The following is a 27287-nucleotide window of genomic DNA, read 5'->3' as shown; positions in this document are numbered from 1 at the left end:
ATAAAGAGCAAGAAATCTAAATCTGTGTTAACATGAATGAACTGAAAGAATACACTGTATTCAAATCAACCTTTGAGTAGACATTTTTCTTAATCTATGGCTTAATTTGTGAAAATATAAAATATAACTCTATTATTTAAACATTGCAGGTAGTGTTGAAAACTACAATTTAATTCATGAAAAGTACCATTTTATTCTTTAAACAGCGACTATTACTATGACTTTGCTCTTTTAAAATACAGTCTGAATTCATACCCAAAATATAAGACCGTGTATTCTGTTTCCACTGTTTCAAATAATCATTGTAAATGTTCTTCAACACACAGAGAGATTTGGAGAGAAAACAGCAGATTTATTCAGCCATCGTGAGACACGAGTTACATAACGAGGAGGAATAAAGTCAATCTGTATTTCTGTTTCTGCAGAGGAGGAAGAAGTTACATAACAAAACCAAACAGCAAATACAAAAATTCATCATCAGTCACACAGAAATCACACATTCATGTCACTTTAACACAAAATATATTTCACTGCATATGCTGTGTGAAGACTATTTAAAAAGAAACTTTAATTTTTTTTGTTTTGTTTTTTAATTTGAGGTTAACTTATTAGGACTTCAAAGATAAACTGCAGTTTAAATTTTCTCTGCCTGCTGTCGGTGTTTCACTCTCAGAATGCTAGTTTTTCAGGTCAGAGGTGGTGTCCCTTTAATGGCAGGATTCAGCATCTGAAGTCTTGAAAGATGATATATTATTTTGTTTGGATGAATTTGTATTTTCCAAATGATTTTGTTTTGCACAATTTTTTCTATAGAATTCATTATAATCATTCACATACATGTTTGAAAATGTTCACTTTACATGCAGACGTTTTTATCGCGTTCACAAGACTGTATTTTGGTTGTTTTTACCTCAGAGTAAGATTCATATCTAATATTTTGTGCAAAGTACTTCTCTGTCCACACAAAACAGTCATTTCTGTCAAAAGGAGCAACATCTTCTGGGTTGTAGAATGCTATTTTCTCAATTACTTGTTACCTGTTTCGGATGACTAAATCAGAGTTATCACTTGTTATGAAGCCCACAGATATCCTATTTAATTTTAACTTCATTTAATGCTAGCAGTGCTTTGTGGTTCGAAATGCGGAGTTCCAAAAATCTGCACTTGGAGGATGGGTGGGTCAAGTTTGAATCTCATTATGTTTGTATTTGTTTTTGACTTAAGATTTATTGTGACTTTTGTTTTCACTGTTTACTTTTCCTTTAAGTCACTGTCTAGTTACGTTGATTCGAGTTAGGAAAAGGTTATGTTTAGGCTTGAAAATCAGTTTTTCTACGTTTACCTCATGTTAAGTGCCTAAATTTGTATGTTTGAAGGGTGACATGTTATTGGTATATAGTATAACAGATGATAATGTCCCCAGTAGAACGTGGAGGAGTCCATCTACAGCTGATATCAATGGGGCATGTAAACAACTGATAATGTCTGAATCAGATGCATTTTTATTAATCTGTAAAATACCAAAAACAGGAAGCCGCTTTAGGGTCTTTTCTATCTTCACCACGTTTCTCAAATCTCACCAGGTTGGCAGATCGTCATTGAAACAGCTGCGAGTTTCTTAAAATCAGTTTTTCTTGCTCACGGTTTTCTAAACCACAAACCAGAACCTCCACGCCGAGCGTAACCGGCTGAGACAAATTTGTAGTTTTTCCTCATCACTTTAATCCACCCAAAGTTCAACAACCCCTAGTGGACAGCAGAGGAACTGCAGCTCGGTACCTCAGCTGTGCAGGCTGCTGATTGGTTCACATCAGATTAAAGTTGATCTAAAGGTGTGAGCAGGTGAACAGCTTCTGTAAGAGAAAAATGAGCTGAAACTGACTTTTATTCAGTGCTTCCTGCAGGTTTGGGCAGCAGGAAACACTGAGGCTCAAGGTGCCAAAACTCACAGAAAATCTTTGTGATCGATAATCTTACAATAATAATATTCAAAATGAGACAATGATACAAACACAGCTCAAAAGAATCTTCCATAAATCATAACAAATAAAGCATAAAAAGCATTTGATGAAGATAAGAAAACTTGACGGAACAGTTTAAACAACATATTTCATGTTCAGGTTGTATGTTCAGGAGACGTTGACGGGAAAGTTCTCTCCAGTGTTGTTGGACTGTAAGCAGAGACGGGGATCGAAGAGGAAGAGGAAGAGGAAGAGGAAGAGAGAAACTATGGCGGAGATAAACAACTTCAGCAGCCGGCGACTGATCCTGAGAGCAGCTCCGAGTTTCCAAGAATCACAATGAGGCAGATTGAGCCGAGAGGTCTGAAGGTTTGAAGACATCGATGGCGACCGAACGATGTCAACACAGAATTATTAAAATGGAAAAAAATAAAGTTCTGACAGTAAAATACACCTTAATGGAAGATATTTCTGCCAAGTTTTTCCTGTTTCACATCGCGTTTCCGAGTTTACACCATTTTCTGCACCAAGCATCTGTAGTTTTGCCAAAAGAAGTCTGGAATGACCCAAGCAGAATAGTTGAACAGGGAGCAGTGATAGAGGAGGGAATGTAAAAACTCCCACGCTCTGAGAAATCCAGTGAACACACCACAAGGACCAACAGCAGCAGCAGCAGCTCAGATTTTCCTTTAACAGACTTTCTGACTGCATCAGTTTTAGCCGCAGGGAGGAAGTGGACGGTCGCCACGATGAGAGGGAACGCCATGACTCAGCGGTTTCCAAGGCAACCATTCATCATTCACATGGATTTCCCTGCCGAGGAGCTACTGCTGCGTTCACATATGTCTGCACCTTTTCCTTACTTCTGGTTGTTTTTGCTTTCATTTGAAACTTTTGTCCATTCATCCCTCTCTTTTCTATCCTGTGGAGGGTAGCGGGGAACTTTATTCCATCTTAACGCTTTTTTTTTTTTTACCTAATTCAACATGTGGAGCAGAAACTACAGCGGGAAGAAGCCTTGGAACTATTACAGAAGTGATAGAAATTAATCAATCAATACTGATGCAATCCATAATTAAGTTTATGATGAAAATGGATTATTTGCTAATTAGCCAGACCAGAAACAAAAATAAACAGAAACAAAAGGAGACAGTCAAGTTAGTTAGTTAGTTGTTTAGCTAGTTAGTTAGTGTAAAGAATCCTTTGACACATTTGGACCATTTGGATATAACTGTTTGAAAGTACAATTTAACATTGACATAAATAAATAAAATGCGGAAATTTGTAAAATATCTAGAAAATTGAACAGAGTTTGGTTGGTGGTGGAGTATCAATGTTAAATCCTGGACTGTTCCTTAGAAAGTGCTGGAATAATGTTTTTTTAATCAGTTTTTTTCTCATAATTACAGCTGATATTTAAAAAAAATGTTACCACAAATTAACAAAAATTTTGGTTTTTTTCTTTACAAAACTCAAAACAATTAATTCATTTTTATAGGAATATATTAAAGGCATTTATCTGCAAGCCGATTAAACAACTACATCCACACATCAACCAAAATGTCCCGAAGTTTGAGAACATTTGAGCAGATCAATTGAAACAGCAGAAAATTACAAACATCTGCTTAAAAAATGTTCACAATACAAAGCAGGAAAACACTTGATCAAACACCAGATGCAGCATAAAATGTTTTTAACAAAAGCATCTCAACGTATCACTTGAGGACCCAAAATGTGTCGGCTGAAGATCCATTTAGGGCCCGCGAACCGCAGTCTGAACAGTCGAGTGACAGGAGGAATAATTCTGCAGTGAAAAAAAATGGAAACAAAGGACTTTTACAAAACGCGGTGGTTCTCTAACGGAACTTTTGAACTGTGTGTCCTCAGAGTTCAGCGGAGCGACGTCTATATTTAAACTGGGAGTATTAAACACACACACTCACACACACACAGTCCAGTGTAGCAGGGATTCATGGGACTTTCCCATCTCCTAAAACAAGAGTCTTTCATCATTCAGCACCAGCAGTGGGGCTGGCCACACCGAGGCATCCTGGGAAATAAAGTCCGAGATGATGTCATCACTGTGGCCATGTGATCCCTGAACAAACGCGAGGGCTGAAGAACAGCCAGAAAAAGGTGTAATAATCCTTTAAAAGCTGAGCGTTGCGCAGAATGAAGCAACCTGGGAAATGGAGTCCAGGAAGGAAACACTCCAAACCTGAAAATGTCTCAGTGAATCCTGGAAAATGCAGTCATTCTTTTTGGGAATTTAACACTTTTGAGCCAAAAATTACAGACATTCTGTCGCTTATTGGAAATCATGACTAGGAAAGGATGCTGGGAAATGGAGTCCAGTGATGGGATCTGTGGGTTTATTTTAATACTGACGGGGGGAAAAACCACCACCAAGTCTGCCTTCTCTAATTTATCAGATCTAAATCGTTCGTTTCATATTAATTTCGATCATGGAAATATTTCATTTGGCAAAATGCGAAAGTAGAGAAAGCTCATTGGCATGCTGGGAAATGTAGTCTTTGTCTTTGTGTTTGTTTTGGAGGATCAGATCCAGAGCTGGTGGTTCGTTGGACGTGATAAAGATCTCAGCTGGGCAGGAGTCTCCGTGTGGACTCGTGTTTGGATGGTTTTTAACAGCAATTGCTGATTTTCAGTCTTGGCTAGCAAAAAAAATAAAAGTTTCTAAAGAAAACGCACAAAAGGAGACAGCCTGGTGGCCACATTGCATGAAAACTGAAATTTCCACAGTAAAATCTGGCTTGTTCCAGGCCAAGACAGCGCCCCCTGCAGGTGGTCATGGCTTTGCTTAAGAACACTTCAGCAGGAGGGCAGTCGAGGCCTCCGGCTGGCGGTCGGATGGTGGAAGAGAGGCTCAGAGGTTCAGAGGAAGGAGGAGGAGGTCAGTCAGCTGGTCTGGGTTCAGTTCAAACACTCCTGGAGACAACAGATGCACAACAAGATGTCAAACACTGGTCAAAAATATGGTACTGAATTTGTTTGTTTGTGTGATTGTTTGTTTACCAGCTATAACAGGCTGTTCCTGCCGTTCATGTTCGGGCCTTTAGACCTCATCTGCTCCTGAACCGACCCTGACTGTCAGCAAAAGACAACAAGGAATTATTCATCCTGTCAAAGTTAATCAGAAACATCAGAAACAAATTTTTTTTAAAAATGGCGAAAATTCAATCAAACTATATAAAACAGCAATAACATACAAATAGTTAATTTTAGTTTAAATTGAATCATATGCAAAGGAGTGAACACAAACAAAAGCCAATGCACATTAAATATTATTTTACTCATCTAAATACACTTATTTCACATGGTCACTTTAGGATATTCCCAAAATTTTAAATTTAATTTATTTATTGAATTAAAGAAAGTGTACTTTTAAGCGTCACCTTTTTTTTCAGTGTTTTTATTGTTTTGTATTTTTTTTACTTGTAAAAGACAAAATGTACATGTTTAAATCTTCTTCTTTTGTAATTGTTTTTAACCTAATGTTATACTTAGCTAACTTTACATTTGGACAATTTAATTATTTGTCTTTTAATTTGTCAATTTTTAAAATTTTTTTTAAGAATGATTTTTATTTCAAACATTCATTTTTTTTATTTTAAATTACATTAAATGAATTATACTCTATATTTAATTATTCTAATAAATATAATCATAATAAGCTATAAAACATATTTTAAATATTTTCTCATGTGAATAAACCTATGATCATAATCCCTGTTCAGTATTTTAGAAGTATGTATCAGCACAAAATTATATTTTCTGTTTCTTTAAATGCGTTGTGTGCTATTGATTCATTTTTAAATATTTTGTACTTCTTTCAGTGTTTTATGGTTACAGGTGACGTCTGTCCAGAAGAAAAACTTCAGTCAGTTTCTGGTAAATTTAGATTCTCTGAGGAATCGAGGGAAGGAAGCGTCAACAAGGAGGAATGTGTTTGACCTGTGACCTCATCAGGGAGGACGACCACTAGCAGGCGATGATGTCATCAGAGTGTGACCTGTTCAATTTAATGTACTTTTACTTTAGCTGCTTAATTTTTATATTTATTTTTTCTTTTACATATTCATTGCATGTGATTTTCCACATATAATTTAATGTAATGTTTACATTTTTAAAAATTAATTTATTTTATTTTATTGTAACGTTCTCAGGGCTGCACAGTGGAGTAGTGGTTAGCACTTTCGCCTTGCAGCGAGAAGATCCCTGGTTCGCGTCCCGGCTTTCCCGGGATCTTTCTGCATGGAGTTTGCATGTTCTCCCTGTGCATGCGTGGGTTTTCTCCGGGTACTCCGGCTTCCTCCCACAGTCCAAAAATATGCTGAGGTTAACTGATCATTCTAAATTGCCCGTAGGTGTGAATGTGAGAGTGCTTGTTTGTCTATATATGTAGCCCTGCGACAGACTGGCGACCTGTCCAGGGTGTCCCCTGCCTTCGCCCGAGTCAGCTGGGATAGGCTCCAGCCCCCCCCATGACCCTAGTGAGGATTAAGCGGTGTATAGATAATGGATGGATGGATGGATGTAACGTTCTCCTCAGGTGCGTTGACCTGCAGAGTTTTCACAGGCGAAGCTGTGAGACAGAAAAAGCTAAAATAGGAGCAGGAAGGATGCAGCGCAGCATGGCACTTCCTGACACAGACACACACACACACACACACACACACACACACACACACACACACACACACACACACACACACACACACACACACGAAGACAGTGTCTCTCTGTCCTCATGTTGGACTGAAGCCTGATCTGATTCCAAAATGCTTTTTCTAAAATTTGGGAAAATGTCTTAAAAACAGTCACATAAAGCACTGATGAAAGGTAAACAAACATATAAACAAAGAGGCATGTAAACACAGAGACAGGTAAACAGACAGGTAAACAAAGAGGCAGGTAATCAGACAGACAGGTAAACAAAGACATAGGTAAACAAAGACACATGTAAACAAAGAGACTGGTAAACAAAGAGAGGTAAACAAAGACACAGGTAAACAAAGGCAGATAAACAAAGACAGAAACAAAGACAGGTAAACAGACAGACAGGTAAGCAAAGAGGCAGGTAATCAGACAGACAGGTAAACAACGACGCTAGTACACAAATAGACAGGTAAAGAAAGAGACTGGTAAACAAAGACATAAGTAAACAAAGACACAGGTAAACAAAGACACAGGTAAACAAAGAGACTGGTAAACAAAGAGGTAAACAAAGACACAGGTAAACAAAGAGACTGGTAAACAAAGGCAGGTAAATAAAGACAGGTAAACAGACAGACAGGTAAGCAAAGAGACAGGTAACCAGACAGACAGACAGGTAAACAAAGACACAGATAAACAGACAAGTAAGCAAAGAGGTAAACAAAGAGACCGGTAAATACACAGACAGGCAAACAAAGAGACAGGTAAACAAGTAAACAAAGAGACCAGTAAACAGACAGTCAGGTAAACAAAGAAACAGGTAAACAAGTAAACAAAGAGACAGTTAAACAGACAGTCAGGTAAACAAGTAAACAGGTGTGAGGTCTGACCGGTTGCAGGCCCTCTGCCATCTCTCCGGAGCCGATGTGTGTGAGGTGGATGAAGTTGGTCGGCTCTCCGATCATGCTGCGATCAATCTTCCTCCTCTTCTTCTTCTACACACAAACAAACACACAAACACACACATAGTCGTGACATCAGCAAGGTGTCTGATGTGTCTCCACATGTCTCACATCATCTGTGTGGATCTGCTATAAAAACAACAACGTGACGCACCATAAAGAAAGACAAACCCCGCAAAAAGCTGCCCAGCCCTCCAAAATAAAACCGTATGAGTAACGCGCACTTTAATTTGAAGGCTTCAACGCAGGCCAGACTACGAGGTGTTTCTCAGATTTATTTCTCAGATTCTATTTGTCATTTTGTGTCTCCTTCTGGTATTTAAAGTGTTTGTTAGAGTTGTTTTGTGTATCTCTGTGGTCATTTTGTGTCTTTGTAGTAGTTTCTACACTGCTTGTGGTTTATTTTGTGTTTCTTTCTTGTATTTTGCATCTTTTTGTGGTTGATCTGTGTCTCTGTGGTTGTTTTGTGTATATTTGTGGTTGTTTTGTGTGTCTTCCTTGTATTTTGAACCTTTTTAGAGTTGTTTTGTGTCTCTTTGGGGCCATTTTGTATCTTTGTAGTAGTTTCTAGACTGCTTGTGGTTTATTTTGTGTTTCTTACTTGCATTTTGAGCCTTTTTAGAGATGTTGTGTGTCTTTTTGTGATCAAATTGTGTTTTTTTCTTGTGTTTTGTGTACATGTGTGGTCGGGTTGCATCTCTTTGCACCTGCTTTTGTGTCTCTTTGTGGTTGTTTTGCTTCCTTTGTATTTGTTATGTGTCTCTTCCTTGTGTGTGTTTGTCGTCAATTTATTTAGTTTTTTCTTGTGTTATGTGTCTCTTTACGGTCCATTTGTGAATCTTTCTTGTATTTTCAGTACCTGTGTGATCGATGTGTTTCTTTTTTGCATTTTGTGTCTGTTTGGGGTTGTTTTGCGTCTATTTGTGGTCAGATTATGAATTTTTATAGCTATTTTGTGTTTCTTTGATTTCGTCTCTCCTTGTGTTGCTTTGGGTCAATTTTGGGTCAATTTGTGTATCTTTCCAGTATTTTCTGTTTCTTTGTGATCATTTTGTGTTTCTTTGTGGTCAGAACTAAAGAGGTCTTTTTGATGAGAGATGAAACATCATTAAGAACAAAATGAGAAAACCAGCTGCAAATTCAAACATGGAGGGTTTAATGTAGATAAAACTGTAAGTGTGTTTATTGTGTGAAAGTAACAGTTGACGGGTGAAATTAGGTTTTAATTTCAGTTTCCCCGCAGTGCTGCTCTCTGTGCTGCATTCAGGGACAATCCGAGCTCTGGCAAACAGCCACTGAATGCCTCATTAAAATCCCATTCTGCTCCCAGAGTCCAGTTAATCCCACAGTGGGGAAGCACATCTCAGCCACAATCACAACCATTTAGATGTGATTTAAGAGGCTTTTGCTCCTCAGGATTATTCTTATGTAACGCAGCAGAACTGAAGCGACGGGTCGAACTCGACCAGAACAGAAGGTCAGGTCTACGAGATCAAAGGAAACCCAGAGTTTGAGGAAAAGACGAGCAGATGTTCCTCGAATGAGCTCAGATGCTTAATGCTGAAAATATAGACAGAATAAAAAGTTATAATTGGTTTATTTTTACTTTATTTAATTTAATGTTTAAAGTAATTTGTTTATTATTTTTCTTTCAAGATACTTTTTTAAAAATTCATTTTATTTTTTTAAATAAATTGAATGTAGCTTCTATTTTTTTGAGTTTTTAGAAATATTTATTATACATAAAACATTTTAAAACAGTTTCATTAACTCTACATTTTTACTTTTTTGGGGTAAAATTTAATTTTAACTTGGCTTTTTTAAAAATTCACCTTAATTTTTCCATTTAAATTTAATTCATTAAAAATATTCTCTTCTTTAACCTCATATTATTAATTTATTTTATGTACATTAGAATCTTCTCCAAAATTATGTTGACATTTGGTTGAATTTCAGGAAGTAGTTTATTTATTTGGCATTTACTGAGCCAGATATCAAAAGCAGATGGCACATCCCCTGATATTCTGCACCTGTTGCATATATTCTTTTTATCCAGGCTTTATTTATAATCAAATTTTCTTTCATATGTTTAAATTAGATGTGAGTTTAATTTGTATTTCTTGTAGTTTTGAAATAAGTGATTTTATTCATTTACATTTTTATTAGTTGGCGTAAAATATTTGGAAAAATACTATACTAATGGAATTTTTTTTTCCATTAATATTTTATTGATTTTATTTTCAATGCAGTTTTTAAATCCATGTTAACTTTTAATCTAATTTAAATTGCAATAATTAATTTTTTCTCATTTTTAATAAAAGTTTTTATTATTAGGCTAAGTTTGTATAATTTTTCTTTAGTTTATTTCTTTTACAGAAAAAAAATCTGTAAAATTCTCTGGTTCTGTTTAGATTTATGAACCATTCAACATCTACAGTGACGGTACTAATAATGAGGAAAATGTTGAAATGAAAGTTTTTCCTGTTATTAAGTCCTTCCATTGATATTTGAGATTTCAAAAAAAAGTAACTGAAGAATTGGAGAAGTGAAAATAGTAGATAAATTGAGCAGACGTTCCTAGAAAGAAACAAACTGTTTAATCAGACAGAAAATAAACGACTTGTTGAACTTGTTGACCTCGCTGCATTCGTCCTCTCGGTTTAATTTGGTGTTTTTCCTCTGTGGGCTGCTTCAGGAACATCATGTGAGTGTTTTCTGGCTGACAGCTGAAACCTGAATCAGACTCGTCCACTAACACATGAGCACGTTGGCATCGACCAGCTGGGAGTGAATCATCGCTCGGCCTGCAGGCCGCCGCCTCCTCCGCAGGGACAGCTGTCGTCATGACAACCATCGTGAATAAACAGCACGGGCTGACTAACTGGAAGAATCTCTTTATTTCACCAGGATGTTGAAACAGCTTTTATAAACTCATATGGCTCCGCCTCCAGCATGCTGCACTGGAACTATCAACCAGGTAAAGGAGGCCACCAACCAGATTCACACCGTATCACCAGTTTACGCCACATCACGTTGTTTTGTGTTTCTCCATGGCGGTTTTGTGTTTCTGTCCTGTATTTTGTGTCTTGTTCTTGTATTTTATGTTTCTTTGTGGTTGCTGTGTTTCTTTTTCTAGTATTTTGTGTCTGTGATCAGTTTTACGTTTGAAGCTGTGAGTTGTCCTTCCTCAGCCTTTTATTGTGAAATTCCAGCCTGTTGGTGCTCTTTCATGTCGATGACTCACTGATTACGTGATGATGATGATGATGAGGATCATGAGGATGATGATGGTGGTGGTGGTTGAGAGCAGAGCCGCTGTATATCACATCAACACAGACGTTGCCAGGACAGTTTTTATTCTGCTGTTTGTTCAGCGAGCAGCAGCCTTAGTGTTACGTAACCAAACTGGTCTCAGTTTGTCCTGTTGCAGAGCTGCTTTAAAATCTGACATCATCATCATCATGTTTGGGCTCTGAACAGACACGTCCAGTTCAGTCGGGGAGTCTGAAAGTTTAGGACGTTGACGATGGTGAATTCTCTAAAGGGTTTAAAGGTGTGACGGTTAAAAGTCACATGAAAACAGCCACTGACAAAGCGTGAGGTCACCTGAGGTTGGACGGTGGAGGAGCCTCCTGGAAATGGGGTCAAGCAGCTGTTTGAAGTTTGAAGTCAAGCTGAGAAAGTTCCAGTTGTCATTTTATACTAACACCCTGAAATGTTACTGTTGATGAGACATCTGTTGAAGCAATGCTTAATACATAACACTCACAAAGGCTAACACTTTCTGGTTTAGACTAAAGTAATGACTAATGGTATTTGGTTGGATTAATGTAATGACTAACATTTTGTCAAGACTAACGTACTGGCTAGAGTTACTTGTTTGGGCAAAAAGGGGCTAATGATACTCTTTCTGTCAGTAGTAATGACTAATGTTACTTGCGTGAGGTAACGCAGTGGCTAATGTTACCTGTTTATGCTATTGTAGTAGCTAATGTTACTTGTTTAGGCTATTGTAGTAGCTAATGTTACCTGTTTAGGCTATTGCAGTAGCTAATGTTAGCTGTTTAGGCCAGCTTACTGGCTAATGATACTCCTTTAATCAATAGTAATGACCAATGTTACTTGTTTGGGCAAACATAGTGGCTAATGCTACTTGTTTGGTCTAACACAGTGGCTAATGTTACTTGTTTGGTCTAACACAGTGGCTAATGTTACTTGTTTGGGCAAATATAGTGGCTAACATTCCTTATTTGGTCTAACACAGTGGCTAATGTTACTTGTTTGGTCTAACACAGTGGCTAATGTTACTTGTTTGGGCCAGTGCACAGGCTAACATAACCATTTTGGGCTAACGTAGCAGTTAATGTCACCTGTTTGGGCTAACAGTGGCTAATCTTACTTGACTGGACCAATGTAGTAGCTATTGTTTGGAGCATCACAGTGGCTAATGTTACTTATTTAAGTTACTGTAGTGGCTAATATTACTTATTAAAGCTAATGTAGTGAATAATGTTATTTGTTGGGGTGAATGTGGCTACTTACACCTTGTATAGGCCAACATACTGGTTATGTTAGGCTATTGTAGTGGTTAATGTCAATTGTTTGGGTAAGAGAGTGGCTAATATTTCTTGCTTAGGCTACCGCCACAGCTAATATTACTTATTTGGGTTAATGCAGTGGAAAATGTAACTTATTTAGGTTACTGTAATGACTAATGTAGCGACTAATATTACCTGTTTAGGCTAACATAGTGACTAGTGTTACTTAGTTGGGCTAACATGTTGCTTGATTAGGCTAACGTACTGGCTAATGCTACTTGCTTGGGCTAATGTGGTGGCTAGTTTTACTCGTTTATACCAAAATCGCGGCTAATGTTACTTGTTTGGGTTGAAGTAGTGACTCATGTTACTTGTTTAGGCTAAAGTAGCAGCTAACATGATGTCATTAAGGCTAACACAGTGGCTAAAGTTAGTTGTTTAGACTAAAATAGAGGCTATTGTTAGTTGTTTTTAGTTTTTTCATTTATCAGGCAGCTGAGCATGGCAGTAGAAATGCAATGCCACCATAAAACATTAGATTTTCTATCATAAGATTGATATAAATAACAGCACTGTCTTTTTAATACATGAAAGCTCTATCCCAAGTTTTTGTAAATAAAAGAGTTGATGTTCATAGCTTTTTGGGGTTTTTGTGGTATGGCTGTGGGATCCAGAAGTATAGATTTTCAATGGTGTTGGTATCAACTACCAAATTTCTGGTTTCGATCCGCCCCTACCTCCAGGCAGTAGGAGCGTGGGGATCCATCCATGCTCCACTGAGCTTCACTGAGGGACACGGTTTAACTTCCTGAGTGAAGTCACAGCTGGCATCGCTGTGTGTCTGAGTGTTTATTAAAGGTGTATTGTTGCAGTGCTACAATGGAACAAACAGAAACCTCTAAAAATACATCAGAGGAAGGAGGGAGGCTCTCTGGAGAGAAACGCTGCACGGTACGGCTTCCTGCCATCAGCGCCAACACACTGCCGTCTAAAACACACACCTGGAAAAGAAGCTCCCTGCATCAACATGTAGCCTGTTGCCGTTTGTATGTTCTGTATTTTACGAGAAATGAAGAGTAAAAAAGGGAACTGAGACGCTGCAGCGCAAAGATATCAGAGGTGTGGTGGCAGGGAAATTCTGCCACGTTTACTGTGTGATTGTGTGTTTTTGTGTCTCACCGGCGGTGGTTTGGCAACCACACAGCAGCCCATCTTGTGCCAGAAGTCGCTCATGCCGATGCTCCGCCTGTCCAGCGGCCGGCTGCCGCTCTCTGCTGCCGCCCTGCAGGCCGGAGGAGGAAGTGCAGCCTGAGGATAATCCTGGGGCATTCAGACACGAAACTGCACCGACACTCAGAGGACTAATACCCCAAAATATACCCCACCTCAGCCGGAAGACTCCTGGAAGGTTCTGGGATATTTAATGAGGTAATTTACTGGATCCTCAGGAGATGAACAAGATTTTATTCCTCAAAATCTGATGATAAAAAAATCCAAAGTTTGTGTTTTTATCCAAATTCAGAGCTGCATCTTCAGCTTCAACCTGTGGAGACACAAAAGAAACCAGTTACCAACACATTTTTACTATTTCCTTTGACTAATTTCATGTAACTTTACAGATTTTATAGGTTACATAGATTTGTTTCATTTTAGTTTATCTTCCTCAGCTTTTCTTTGCTATGTGAGGTTTAACTTGCAGACACTTTTCCCCAAAAAGTTAATTTTCCCGACAGGAGCGCTGCAAAGCATGTTGTGCCCCCATTTTTCCCCCACTAAATGTAACATCTGTGGGAAGTTGAAGAAATCTTCAACATGTTGATCTGTGGTTTAGTTACATGAGTTGTCAAAGAAATTCAACTTTAGAGTTCATGGCAATGTAACGGTGTCACTGCACATGTGATATTTTTAAGAGTTTCTGCTTATTGCCATTGCTGTGCTGTTTTCAGAAGCACAGAAGTGCAGACATTTATTGAATGTTTTTTTGCATTTGTATTGTTAAAGGAAGAAGAAACAAGACACTGTTTGGGATTCAGGAGTGAAAGAAAGGGGTTTAAGTTCTCTGATGCTTAAATGTGAATATTATCTGGTTTTTGTCCTCATCTCTGACAGTAAACTGAAAACTCTGTGATGTAGATTTTTTTTTTAAAAGAGACAATTGTAATCTTGGAAAACACTGATCAACAGTTTTCACCATTTTTTAACAATTTATGCCAAACAGCTACATCAGAAAATTGAGAAAATAATAAGCAGCTGCAGCCCTCTTCTGCAGTTTGTTTCTCTGAACATGAGGGAAGTTCACAGATGAGTTATTGTCTTGAGAAACCTGCCACTGCTTGTATAAGTTCTTTTGCAATCAGGCTGAGAGCTGTTCTTTGATTTGTGATCATCCCTTTCTCATGAAAAAACTACTCATCGGTCTATTTCTGAGTCACATGTTGGACAGATATCATCATCAGACGGCCTGAACAGGACCACAAATGAAGAAAAGTCGTGACATCCAGCGAACTGACACAGAAACAGCAGAGAGCCTTATAACAGGAGCTACCAAATAAGGCTGCAACAGTCAAACTGCTGCATGTCATGACTGAAAAACACTGTAATGGAATAACTGATTTCACTTTTTAGACTCTCTAGCAGCTCATTGTGCTCTAAAAATGTTCTGCAGCTCGGCCGTGGTCCTCACAAAGAAAAGAAAAGCAGCAGAACACTGTGACACTGAGCTGCATGGGAACCAGACCCTCGGAGACGTCAACACGGTGAACACATTAGGCATGACTAAACACTGGGTGTGGTCCAAACACAGCACAGGAAGACACACACTCACACTCACACATACACACACTCACGCACACACTCAGGGCTGTGACCATGAAGTGAAGTGTGTGTTTCTGGGTGTCTTTGCTCTTGTTGTTTTCAGATGAAACACACTGAACTCCAGCTGTTGATTAAGTCTGTATGTATTTAACACACACACACACACACACACACACACACACACACACACACACACACACACACACACACACACACACACACACACACACACACACACACATAACCTTTGACCCCTCAGGTGAGATGTGTGCAGACTAATGACTGATTGCAGCAATAAAACACAGTCGAAAGGTCGTTTACAGAATGAAGTCTGGTTGAACAGAAACTCTGGTTCTTATTTCCCTGCTCTGCTGGAGATTTATTATCTAACAGAACTCCTCCGTGCAGCCGCCTGGTTTCACAACCCTTAATAACCCGTAACATAAAATATAAACATGCATTTATTTATTAATCTGCATTCCAGTAAAACCAGTAAAACATTTCCTGGTTGTATGTTAAGGTGATGATAAACTACTGACGAGTACTGAGGTGCACATGTGGGGTTTAGAACGGTAACAAGACTTTCACAAATTGGAAAACAACACTTACAAATGTCTAACACATGTGCACCTGAACGCGTCACATGTAAAGCAACAGGAACCCACATGCGCTTTTAAGTGCACCACATGTGAAACATTGGAAAACCATACATGCAGCTGAACACGTCATAAGTGAAACAGCTGAACATATCGCATGTGATTGCCTGAAAACAACATGTGCACCAAACAGCAGACCTGAATGCATCATGAGTAGAACAGCAAGAAAAAACACGTATACCTGAATGTATCACTAGCGAAACACCTGGAACGACCCCATATGCACGTGAATAAATCACAGGTGAAGTGTTTGAAAACCCCATTACATTTGAATAGATTACCAGTAACAGAGGAAAAATAAAAACCTACACAAGGGGTCCTCAAATTAGGTTGGAGTTCTGTTCCTACAGATCAACGCAAGTCGGCGAAATTGTAAACTAAGCCGATGCATACATCACGAAATCGATCAGTTCTTTGGAAAAGTCATGTTCCAAGCGTTTTATTAAATCTAATTTCCCTTTCATGGAGATGGCTTTCCTTTTCTTCGCAGAACTGCCATCAGAAGAGTCTGACTTACGCTTAGGAGCCATAATGAAGGGGAGAAAGTTTGCAAATGTAGCACAGTCCAAAGTGGCGTACAACCAGCAAATGTAAACAAAGTCTGTCTTATCGCGCCGCATGATGATATATTTGTCCACTCCACTCACCAACTAGTTCCACGTAACCAGTTCCGACGTAATAACGAAACGCTGTACGTTGTAAACTAAGGACTGGCCCATAACCAGTTCCCACATAATGACAAAACACCGTAGGTCAAGGACGTCGTAAACCAAGGACCCCCTGTATATGCACCTGAATGCATCACATTTGAAAACCACATGTGCACCTGAGCACATAACATTTAAAAATGAAAGAAAAACGCAGGTGCACCTGAATGCGTTACATGTGAAACATCTAAAAAAACACATGTGCATCTGAACACATCACATGTGAAACAAATTAAAACTGGATCTGCACCTGAATGCATCCCAGGTGAAACGTCTTCAAACCACCTGTGTACCTGAATGCCTCACATATGACCCTTTAGAGCCACCATCATATGTCATGTGCCATGATCACATGTGAAAAGCTGTTTGAAATGTTGCATGTTTCTGTCAGATTTGGATCTTCAGCTGTCATCAGGACAGTTCTTCTGGGTGGAGCCTGATTTTTGTGGATCTTCTTCAGCCTGTGAGGTTAATCTACAGATGAAATTTAAAAGCAGAGTTCTGGATGTCAGGAGGCGTCTCGTGCCTCTTCATCAGGGTTAAACTGTGTTTCTATCCTCGCTGTGTTCGGGTCCTGCAGGAGAAATGTCTGGAGTCTGTCCAACACATTTCAGCACATGATAAGGAAAGAATGTGGAGGCTAGAAACATGTAGCCTCATGCTTCACATCCACACAGATCAGCAGAGAGGAATTCAGCCTGAGGCCACGACTTCCAGACGTATGCTTCACCCGAAGGAGGCCCTGCGACAACTTCCTGTTTGTGAACGCTTCACAGTTTGTGTTTCATCCTGAGAGAGCTGGGATTTGAGACACAATCCACAGAAAAGCACTTTGAAGGCTGTTTAAACCATCCCAGCTGACTGCAAGTCTTTATTAATTCTACAACATGTTCACACTGAAACCTGAACTCAAACACAAGTTTTTAAATCAAGAGAAACATCACATTCAACCTGGCAGATCTGTGATGTTCGGAAAGTCAGAGATCTGCAGCAGAATTTGAAACCTGGAGAGAATCCAGGACCCAGATGTATAAAACTCTGTGTTCACAGAAACACACACATGGAGATGTTTATGATGTCAGTGCTGCTTCTTCTTCGTCTGTCTTATTATTTTAAATCATTTTCACTCCTCCACTTCATCATAATTAGACTGAGAAACATTTTCTGGAAGAGGTTAGTAGACTATTTGTTCCTGTCTATCCTCTGGAGGTCCGGATCATGTCCCCTGTGTCCGCAGGTGGTATGGTCCACCAACCTGTCTGTCCACAGATGGTACGGTCCACCTCTTATCTGACCTCAGGTGGGACAATTTGCCCCCCGTCTGACCTCAAGTGCTGTTGTCTACCGTGTGTCTGTTATGAGATGGTACGATCCAACCCCTGTGTGTCTGCAGGTGGTACAATTCACCAGCCATGTGTCCAAAGGTGGTACAGTCCACCAACCTGTCTGTTTTCAAGTAGTATGGTCCACCAACTGGTTTGTCCTCAGGTGGTCTGGTCCACCAACCTGTTTGTCCTCAGGTGGTATGGTCCACCTTCATGTATCTGCAGGTGGTACGGTTCACAAACTTGTCTGTCCTCAGGTGGCACAGTCCATGTGCCGTGTTTCTGTAGGTGGTACAGTCCGTCCCCTGTCTCCTCTGAAGCAGCATTGTCCACACTCCGGGCGTCTGCAGGTGGTGGTGTCCAACAACCATCAATTGTCAAATGGTACGGTCCATTAACCGATCTGTCCTCAGGTGGTACGGTCCACTTCCTGTGTGTATATACGCGGTATAGTCTGTAGCTCGTCTGTTCCGAGACAGTACAGTGAAGCCCTGATGAGTCTGTAGGTAGAATGTCCACTACATGTCTGTACTCAGATGGTTCAGTCCACCAACCAATCAGTCCTCAGGTGGTACGGTCCACCTCCTGTGTGTATATAGGCGGTATGGTCTGTCTTTCATCTGCAATGAGGTGGTATGGTCCACTGTGTATGTAGGTGGAATGACAACCACCTATCTGTCCACAGGTCGTCCGGTTCAACCTGCATCACAGCTTATAAGTAATTAGACAATACTGTCCACCAATCTGTCTGACCTCAGATGGTACAGTCCACCCCGTTTGTGTCTGTAGGTGGTGTGGTCCGTCTGCTGTTGCTTTGCTTTAGGAAGTGAAACTAAGTGTCCGTTTGTGGAGGAAAATGAAGGTGTGGGGAAGTTCAGCAGGGACAGAGTGGAAGATAGAAACTCAGTGAACTAAAAGAGTTTTTCATCCTCTCTGTGACCATGATTCACGATATTATTTCACGTCCAGCATGTTTTGATCACCCGAACATGGTCGCATTTGTTGATGTTTTAATATCCTAGAAGAACAAAAGAAACTAAACCACAGAAAGTCAAACCCCAGCAGCATTTCATCACCATCATCATTATCATCATCGTCGTTGTCACCACCGACCTCCTGATCTGACATCAGCTGAGGGTTCATCAGCCTGAGGGCAGAATCAGCTGAAGCACCACTGAACAACAACAACAACAACAGTCTGTTTGTGAGCCTGCAGGTCACATGATCACACTTTAATCAGCAGACAAACCTTTATTTAACCACGTCTGCTCAACAGTCTGACCTGCGACTGTTTCGTACTGAAACTGCTTCCTCTCAGTGGCTTCAGCTTCTGCACTGATCAGCACAAATCCTCCACATTAACATACATGAAGGGAGCTAAATATTACGAACACACCAGTCCACACCGCTACCTCCCAATGTGACCACAATAACACGCATAAGGCACAATCTTCCCCTTTATGTCTACAAATACAAAAACTGAAAACACAGAAACTGCCTAAATGTCGACTTAATGATAGAACCGTTGTATGATTGCATTATTAGAGACCGAATAAAACAGCTGGTGGGTGTGTTTTTTTCCTCTACCAGCTTCTTTTTACACTCCATTTCACACATTTTTTACTTTTCTTTCATAAATACAATTGAGTTTTACTACTTTTCTTAAACAGAGTAACATGACGGAGGAAATACAAGGATTATAAAAACAACAACATGTCTGCGGCTTGTTACTTAACTCTCAGACGTTTGATAAAAACAGTCTGAGTTCTTAGATACCAGACAGACTGACCAGTTGCATTTTCTGTAGTTTTTTTCTTTTTTTGTTCACTTCCTCCTTTCTAAACTCAGACGCTTGCTTCCTGCTGCTGCTTATCTCAGAGTGTCAGCAGCTCATGATAAGAATAAAACAGGGGTCTCGTCTATTAAAGACCGAGTCCGGAGCTCCAGAGGGCCCAAACTGAAGAGGAAGCTCTGACAGGATGCGTTTCATGTGTTTTCACTGGACGCCGGAGTCACTAAATCTGATTCAGCTTGCTTTTTCTCTCAGCATTGAAGCCTTTCTTTATTTCAGGATTTTTTCCTAATTCCTGTTATTTTAAGCTAACTCCTGATGATACCAAAGTTAAAATGTGAAACTTTTCTGTTTGATTAATAAAAACTGATTAGTTTTATATGCAAACAACAAACACACAAGAACTGAATAAGCTCAAACTTAAAACTGGAAAATTTTGAATAAACTCTGGTACTATTTAATCAAAGACTGGACTTCATGAACACGCGTTCTTGTTAACAAATGAACTCTTTACATTCTGCTTTTAAAGAAATTAAACAGCACATGAGCAAACTTCAAATGATGCACTGCTGCAAAATGTAAATTAAAAAGGTTACAGTGATATTAAAGTAAAACCTACTTTAAAGGAAAGGTTTAAATAATGCAGCAAGTAAGGAAATAGTAGAGAGAGCAGTTAAATTGGTAGAGAGACTATTAGTGGCAGTGTGTGAGGAGAGAGCGAGAGAGAGGAGCTGCTGCACAATGGGCTCTTTTCATTTAGACGTTTGAAGGAAAAACTGGTTAACGGTTGACTCTCCTGTTTTAAAACAACGAGCAGCTTTCAAGTCTCAGCTTGGAAAATAAAAATCACACCTTAAACTTTTCCTTTCAGTGCAACACCTCAGAGAGAAGCGCAAAAACACAAGACAACTTGACTGGTTCCGTAAGAAACCGTGCAAGAAAATTAACAGCAACACAAGTTTCTCATATATGCTTCTATACAGGTTTTCCAGCATCATCTGTTACCGCTTGTCATTCCCAGAAGCTTAAATGAATTTATCTATCAAGCAACTACCATGAAATAATCTACAGGGTGGGCCATAAGTTTCCATACATAGGAAAGTGTATAATGTAGATTTTTTTATGTTTCAGATACCCTAGAAGATGTGTTTGACGCTATCTCTGGGGGCACTTGAAGGCCATGGTGTATCGGGGGAAGATACGAAACATAAATCATCTCAAGGAACGTATCACCAACACCATTACAAGCAGAACTTCAACTGTGCTAATGCAAGTTAATCAACAGTGGAAAACACGTATTAATGTGTGTTTAAGAAACAATGGTAATCATATAGAGCACATTATATAAATAAAAACAGTTGTCCAACATAAAATGTTTATTTTTCCTATGTATGGAAACTTATGACCCACCCTGCAGAAAAAAATCCAGGAGGAAATCCCACAACATTTGGAAACTAACCTGAAACTCACCCGAAAATACAACTCCATATAATCTGGATATAATGTAAAAATTAGCAAGAAATAAAGCCAAAACAATCCAGAATCCCTCCAGGAAAAGAGCCAAATAACCCAAAACCATCTAGCTGATAACTAGAAACTACCTGAAAAATCAAGAAACAATCTGGAAACAGAAACACTCCAGAAACTGAAAATGATTTCAGCAGGATGAACTACAGATATGTGAAAGTTTTTGCAGACATCTGACTACTTGACTGATTTGATTTATAAAAAAAAAAAAAAAAACGAGAAAGAAGATTAACAGCAACACAAGCTTCTCATATATGATTCTATATTGGATTTCCAGCATCATTTGTTATCGCTCATCATTCCCAGAAACTTAAATTAATCAGCAGTTCGCTTTGTGTCTGTGCCGCACCATTATTTGATTTCACATTAATTCCTTTAACTGTGTCCAACAGTTGCTTCCAGCTATTACCACATCTGCAATTAAACTAAATGTCGTGGAAACCTTCCCCCAACTATTGAAAACACTCAGACATGACTATACACATGATGAATGGATACTAACCCAGAACTAACAAGATATAATCCGGTAATGATTTGAAAACTTATACCCGAATACTAGTATGCATCTTGTATTGTTACATTAGCCACATGTTGCTGAGAACGAGTCCGTCGACCTGCTCAGATGCTGCTCTGAATCCCTTCCTGTTAATCTGGCTGTCTGCCGCAAACACCCTGAACACTGAACACGCTCTGGGCCAAATGAAGGTCATTGGGAGTCTCTACAGCTAATAAAGATCTTCAGAAGAATCCAAACACATGAGCAGAGTTGAGTCCTCGAAACCCCTGAATCAGTGAGAAAGTCTCAAAAACATCTGCCGTGTTTTAACTGAGCGAACTTTTTAGAGGATGAGATCAGCGTTTAGCTCTCACTGAGGTGCAGACTGATGACACATATCTGCAGCTGGACCCGAACCGACAGAAACCAGAATCCACCGAGTGACGGCTTCACCTGCAGATCAGTGCCAATGAGCCAGAGCCGCCGTGGGAACAGAAACAGTCCAGAAACAAGCAAGAGACTAACCAGAAATAAGCAGGAGACTAACCAGAAACAAGCAAGAGACTAACCAGAAACAAGCAAGAGACTAACCAGAAACAAGCAAGAGACTAACCAGAAACAAGCAAGAGACTAACCAGAAACAAGCAGGAGACTAACCAGAAACAAGCAAGAGACTAACCAGAAATAAGCAGGACACTAACCAGAAACAAGCAGGAGACTAACCAGAAATAAGCAAGAGACTAACCAGAAACAAGCAAGAGACTAACCAGAAATAAGCAGGAGACTAACCAGAAACAAGCAAGAGACTAACCAGAAACAAGCAGGAGACTAACCAGAAACAAGCAGGAGACTAACCAGAAACAAGCAAGAGACTAACCAGAAACAAGCAGGAGACTAACCAGAAACAAGCAAGAGACTAACCAGAAACAAGCAAGAGACTAACCAGAAACAAGCAGGACACTAACCAGAAACAAGCAGGAGACTAACCAGAAATAAGCAAGAGACTAACCAGAAACACTCCTTAAACTAACCAGAAACAATATGAAAACTAAGCAGAAACAAACCCAACATACAATTTGGAAATAGCCACCAAAATTCTGAGAACTAACCAGAAATTATTCACAAACCAACAAAACATCATAATTCTAGACACTATCTAACAACTAGCATGAAACAATCTAGAAAAATTCCAGTAGGAAAACCCCTAAAATATGGAAACTGACCTGAAACTAATCTGAAAATACAATTCCATACAATCTAGATATAATGTAAAAAATTTTTTAAAAATAGCAAGAAATAAACCCAAAACAATCCATTAACCCTACAGCAAAATAACCAAATAACCCAAAACCCCCATATAGCTGATAACTAGAAACTACCTGAAAAATCAAGAAACAATCTGGAAACAGAAACACTCCTGAAACTGAAAATGATTGCAACAGGATGAACTACAGACATGAAAGTTTTTGTGGACGTCTGCAGACTTTTACTCCTGAACCGTCTGCTTTCAGTCGGTGTGTTTGCAGGACACACAAACAATGCTGCTGTAAACAACATTAACTGGGTTATGTGGACGAGGTCAAAGTCACTGGTTCGCTGTAATGTCATCATTCTTCTACTTTGACCCATTTAAGTATTTACACTGATTTAAAACATCCAAACTAAGAGCTGAAAGACGACGTAAAAAGTTGGCAAGAATATCTGTTTCCAGGAGAACATTGGTTATAGCGGTTGTAAATGGTGAGTGTAGATATATTAAATAATTAGATTTTTGTTTACATTTTGAAGCAGAAGACAGCAAACCCCTGAAGAATCCACACAGATGTAAATTCTCGTGGAGATTTCAGGGCTTTCCAAAATGACCACACATTTTCCTAACAGCACATGAACGCAGCGTAACGGCTGACTGCTTCCCACAAACACTGAGAACAGAGCTCAGCAGTGTTCCTTCCAGTGCCGTCCTCTGAACTGACTCCAGACCTGTAATCTGGATCTTCACACTGCAGACCCAGAAAACCCGACCAACTCCGTCACAGGCGAGGAGGAGGAACCGCAGTTTATTTTTGGCTCAGAGTTTCCTCGAACATCTCGGAGTCCGTCCTGAACCTAACAGCTTCAGTCGAGTCTTTCTGAACCCTGTGACCTCTGACCTTTAACCTCCACGCTGCAGCTCCACTGTGATGTTCAGGATCAAAGACGCTTCTCTTTCAGATTATTTTACCCACTTAGTTGCCAAAGAGCAACATTCTTAACACAATTTCAGACACCAGAAGGAAAAGAAAGACCAAAATCACTGAGAGCAAATGCGTCATGCTAAATTAATTTATATGTAAATTAGACTTTAGAGTGATTGGAAGGTGTTTTTTGATCATTCAATTTAGGCTAGGCTAGGCTAAGAGTTTCTGCTTTCACTCTTTTTACAAAGCTAAGTCAACCTGAATTAGCCTACCAAGTGATTACTGTCACCAAAATACATTTGAAATGGGTTTTTTTCTGCCTTGTCTCACCTTTTGATGGAACTAATTTCCCATCTTTGTGCTAAGCTAGGCTAACAGTTTCACCCTGCTATCAGTCTTTGTGCTAAGCTAAGCTAATCTTTCTCGATCTATCTCTGGCTAACGTGGATTCCCATGAATTAAAGTCTTAGCTAGAGAGTTACATACAAAATGTTATCTCATTAGCAATCAAAGCGTGTGGTTTAGTGACTAAATGATGGATTTAAGTAGTTGTCAGCTGTCCAAAAACGTTTTGCAACTGTTCTTTTTTTGTGTGTGATTATGGTAACTGAAAATACACTTCACATAGACTCTGTCTCACTTTAAACTTTTCACAGATGCTAACAGTTTCCTCCTGCTTCCAGTCTTTATGCTAAGCTAGGCTAACACAAAAAAATGAAACGGCTAACAACAAAGAATCATAAAATGCTGAAATGTTTCTTCAATAGCTGTAGCTGGTTTTTGATTAATGATAGTGAGCTATCATGTTTACTTGACAATGTTGTATCACTGCTTCACTGTCAACACAGTTCTAGTGATAATTGTGGCTAAAAATGCCAAAATTTTGCAGCGGATTGTGAGATGTCAATAGCAGCTTTAGCTTTAACCTGCTGTTTGGTGCTCTTTGTAGCTGTTCCTAATTTATTTTCAGAAAATCTATATGACTATTCCAATATAGACAACACTTGGCTAAAAATCCCCTCCATTTCCAGTCATTATGCTAAGCTATGCTAACCACATCTGGGAGAGGTGAGATTTACTATCTGGCACACTTTCAGCTCAGGAGAAATTTAAGCCACACAAAAACCCTAAAGACCAGAGGGAAGTTTTTAACAAACAGCCCCGGTGTGACACTGAATCCCGTGACTGTCAGATTGTGTGACTTGATTAAGGAACTTAAATGTGATCTCGTGTCTCCTGAACGCAACCTGAATTCTCATCCTGAAGGAAAACCACCTCAAGCAGAACACCAATGTGACACCGGCACAACAGTCAAACCAAAAAGGTCCCAGATGATTTTCAGCTGCATGTATGTTAATCACTGGCCAAAATATGTGGACACACAGCAATTTAAAACACCTTAAAAAAAACCTTATTTTCTCTAAATCCACAGTCAGTTAGAAAAAGCCAGTGATTTAAAATGTCTGGACTGACCCCTGCACACTGTTAATTAATTATTTACAGATCTAACCTTTGTTCAGTGAAGCAGGTTGAACTTGAGCTGCCACCTGGACACTGAATGAGGCTCCAAGGTGTTCTGACCTGCAGCCCTCCTGGATGTGGATCTGACCCGGGAGCAGATGAAATAAGAAGAATGAGGACTCACCAGAGACGAGCTTCCAGTCAGCAGAGCAGCAGGACTGAGCGGTGGAGCAGCTGCAGCTCTGTCAGCCTCCTCTGAGGTGTGGCTCCGACCAGGAAGTCCATCCTCTGGTTTCTGCTCAGTGCCTCATCCCGACTGCTGCTAGGTGCTGCAGCGCCTCCTGCAGGACCAACACACCCATCACACAGCTGACACGCCTGTTGTTTCCTCCACTCCTCCTCCATTTTTACTTGCAGCACTGATGTCGGAATAATTGTCTGCTTTCTGAGCAATAAAACATGAAACATGTCAACAAGCTGCAGATTTTTTTCTCTATCAGGCTGAAATAAAAGACAATTTGATCTCTTTGGGGGGATTTTGTGTGTACATGTGGAAGTTTTGTGTCTATATAGGACTTTTGTGTGTTTTTGTCATGGTTTGTGTCTTGTTCTAGCCATATTGTGTGTATTTGTGGGGAATATGTGTCCTTTATGGAGATTTTAAGTCTTTTTGTGTAGGTTTGTGTCTTGTTTTAATCATTTTGTGCACATTTGTGGCAGATATATGTCCTTTATGGAGGTTTTGTGCCTTTTATTGTGGTTTTGTGTCTTTTTGTAGTTATTTTACATGTTGTTGTAATCACTTTGTCCATCTTTGTGGGGGTTATGCGTCCTTTATGGAGGATTTCATATTTGTGTGTAGGTTTTGTGTCTTGTTTTAGTCATTGTGTGCATCATTGTGGTCTTTTATGAAGGTCTTGTGTCTTTTGTTGTGGTTTGTGTGTCTTTTTGTAATAGTTTTGTGTCTTGTTGTGGCCATTTTGTGCATCTTTGTGGTGGTTTTGTGTCCTTTTTGGAGGTTTTGTGTCTTTTCTTGTGATTTTCTGTTTTGTTGTAGTCATTTTGTGCATCTTTGTGGTGATTGTTTCTTTTGTGATAGTTTTGTGTCTTGCTGTCTTTTTTTCCTCTTTGTGATATTATGTGTTTTGTTGTAGTCACTTGGTGCATCTTTGAGGTGGTTTTGTATCCTTTATGCAGGTTTTATGTCTTTTTGTGGTGGTTTTGTGTGTTTTTTGTTTCTCTTGTTGGATTATTTACATCTTTCTCTGGAGCTTTTGTGTCTCTTTGTGGTCATTTTCTTTTTATTTGTGTTTGTTTTGTGTCTTGTTCTCATCTTTTTATGCATCTTTGTGGTGTTATGTGTCTTTTATGAAGGTTTTGTGTCTTTTTTTGTGTTATGTGTCTTGTAATAATTTTTGTGTATTTTTGTGCTAGTTGTGCGTCATTTGTGGATATTTTTAGTATTTTGCGGTTGTTTTGTGTCATTTTTGAGAGGGTTTGTGTTTTTGTGGCACCTATGTGTAAAGGTCTTGCATCTTTTTGGAGATTTTCTATGTTTTGTGGTCGTTTCGTGTCTTGTGGAGGTTTGGGGTCTCTTTTGAGAAAATTTGTGTTTCTCTTTGGCATATTTTACCTTAGTTTTCCAGAATGAAGAAAAAGGAGGAATAAATGAGGTGATCTAAATAAAAACTGATGCACTAGATTACATTTTTTTTTTGGCCTCACACCAAACTCCAGTCATAGTTTTGATGATTTTAAATGATGATCTCCTTCTTCTGGTTTGTCCCATGTCTGTTTCTGTTGAATCCATCAGCGCCACCTGCCGACTGAAAACACCCATTACAGCTGCTGTTATTTACGCATCATAGTACAGCAGTCATTTATCAGTAAGAAATGTTTTATTTACTGTAAACAGTGTAGTTTCAGAGGCACTGAGCTGAATATATTTTTAAAAAACAAAAATTAGTTATTAGTTAAGAGAAAATCAATTAGTTTGTGCCTAATTAGCCAGTCGGTCCACGCCTTAGATAAATGTATTCGTCTTCATCAGGTCCGTACTGTGAGCTAAACATACCGGAATTTAACACTTCCTTCAAAGTAAACGTAGACAGTTGCTTAAACGTTGACGAAGGCTTTTTAAAAAATTATTCCATTCTTTTAAGGGTAAATATCTATCCCCTAAACACAGAAAATG

At 39.2% G+C, this 27287-nt stretch overlaps 1 protein-coding gene across 2 annotated transcripts; it reads right to left on the bottom strand.

Moving 5' to 3' along the window:
- Positions 1–331: 331 nt before the first annotated feature.
- Positions 332–25400, bottom strand: cdc42se1 (CDC42 small effector 1). 2 transcript variants are annotated; one of them, XM_023260998.3, is made up of 5 exons: positions 25278–25400; positions 13318–13681; positions 7529–7633; positions 4998–5069; positions 332–4910 (listed from the first exon to the last, which is right to left on the bottom strand). In XM_023260998.3, the coding sequence occupies exons 2-4, from the start codon at positions 13465–13467 to the stop codon at positions 5001–5003; spliced, it is 324 nt and encodes a 107-aa protein (XP_023116766.1). In that variant the 5' UTR covers positions 13468–13681; positions 25278–25400; the 3' UTR covers positions 332–4910; positions 4998–5000. The 2 variants fall into 2 exon arrangements, with proteins under 2 accessions (XP_023116766.1, XP_023116767.1); XM_023260999.3 differs by lacking the exon at positions 25278–25400 and adding an exon at positions 25143–25271.
- Between the last annotated feature and the right edge of the window lie 1887 nt (positions 25401–27287).

Source organism: Amphiprion ocellaris, chromosome 15 (assembly GCF_022539595.1).
Source record: "Amphiprion ocellaris isolate individual 3 ecotype Okinawa chromosome 15, ASM2253959v1, whole genome shotgun sequence".
Lineage (NCBI taxonomy): Eukaryota > Metazoa > Chordata > Actinopteri > Pomacentridae > Amphiprion > Amphiprion ocellaris.
Note: the sequence above shows the minus strand (reverse complement) of the source record. Positions and strands in the feature narration are given on the sequence as shown.

What these genes read in the sequence shown, in the direction of transcription:
- cdc42se1 (XM_023260998.3), bottom strand. Translation starts at nt 13,467, where the DNA reads ATGCCCCAGGATTATCCTCAGGCTGCACTTCCTCCTCCGGCCTGCAGG. An exon ending in TGGTTGCCAAACCACCGCCG is followed by an intron (nt 7,634 to 13,317) that starts GTGAGACACAAA and finishes GTTTGTGTGTAG; the next exon opens with AAGAAGAAGAGGAGGAAGAT. An exon ending in TGGCAGAGGGCCTGCAACCG is followed by an intron (nt 5,070 to 7,528) that starts GTCAGACCTCAC and finishes TTTTGCTGACAG; the next exon opens with TCAGGGTCGGTTCAGGAGCA.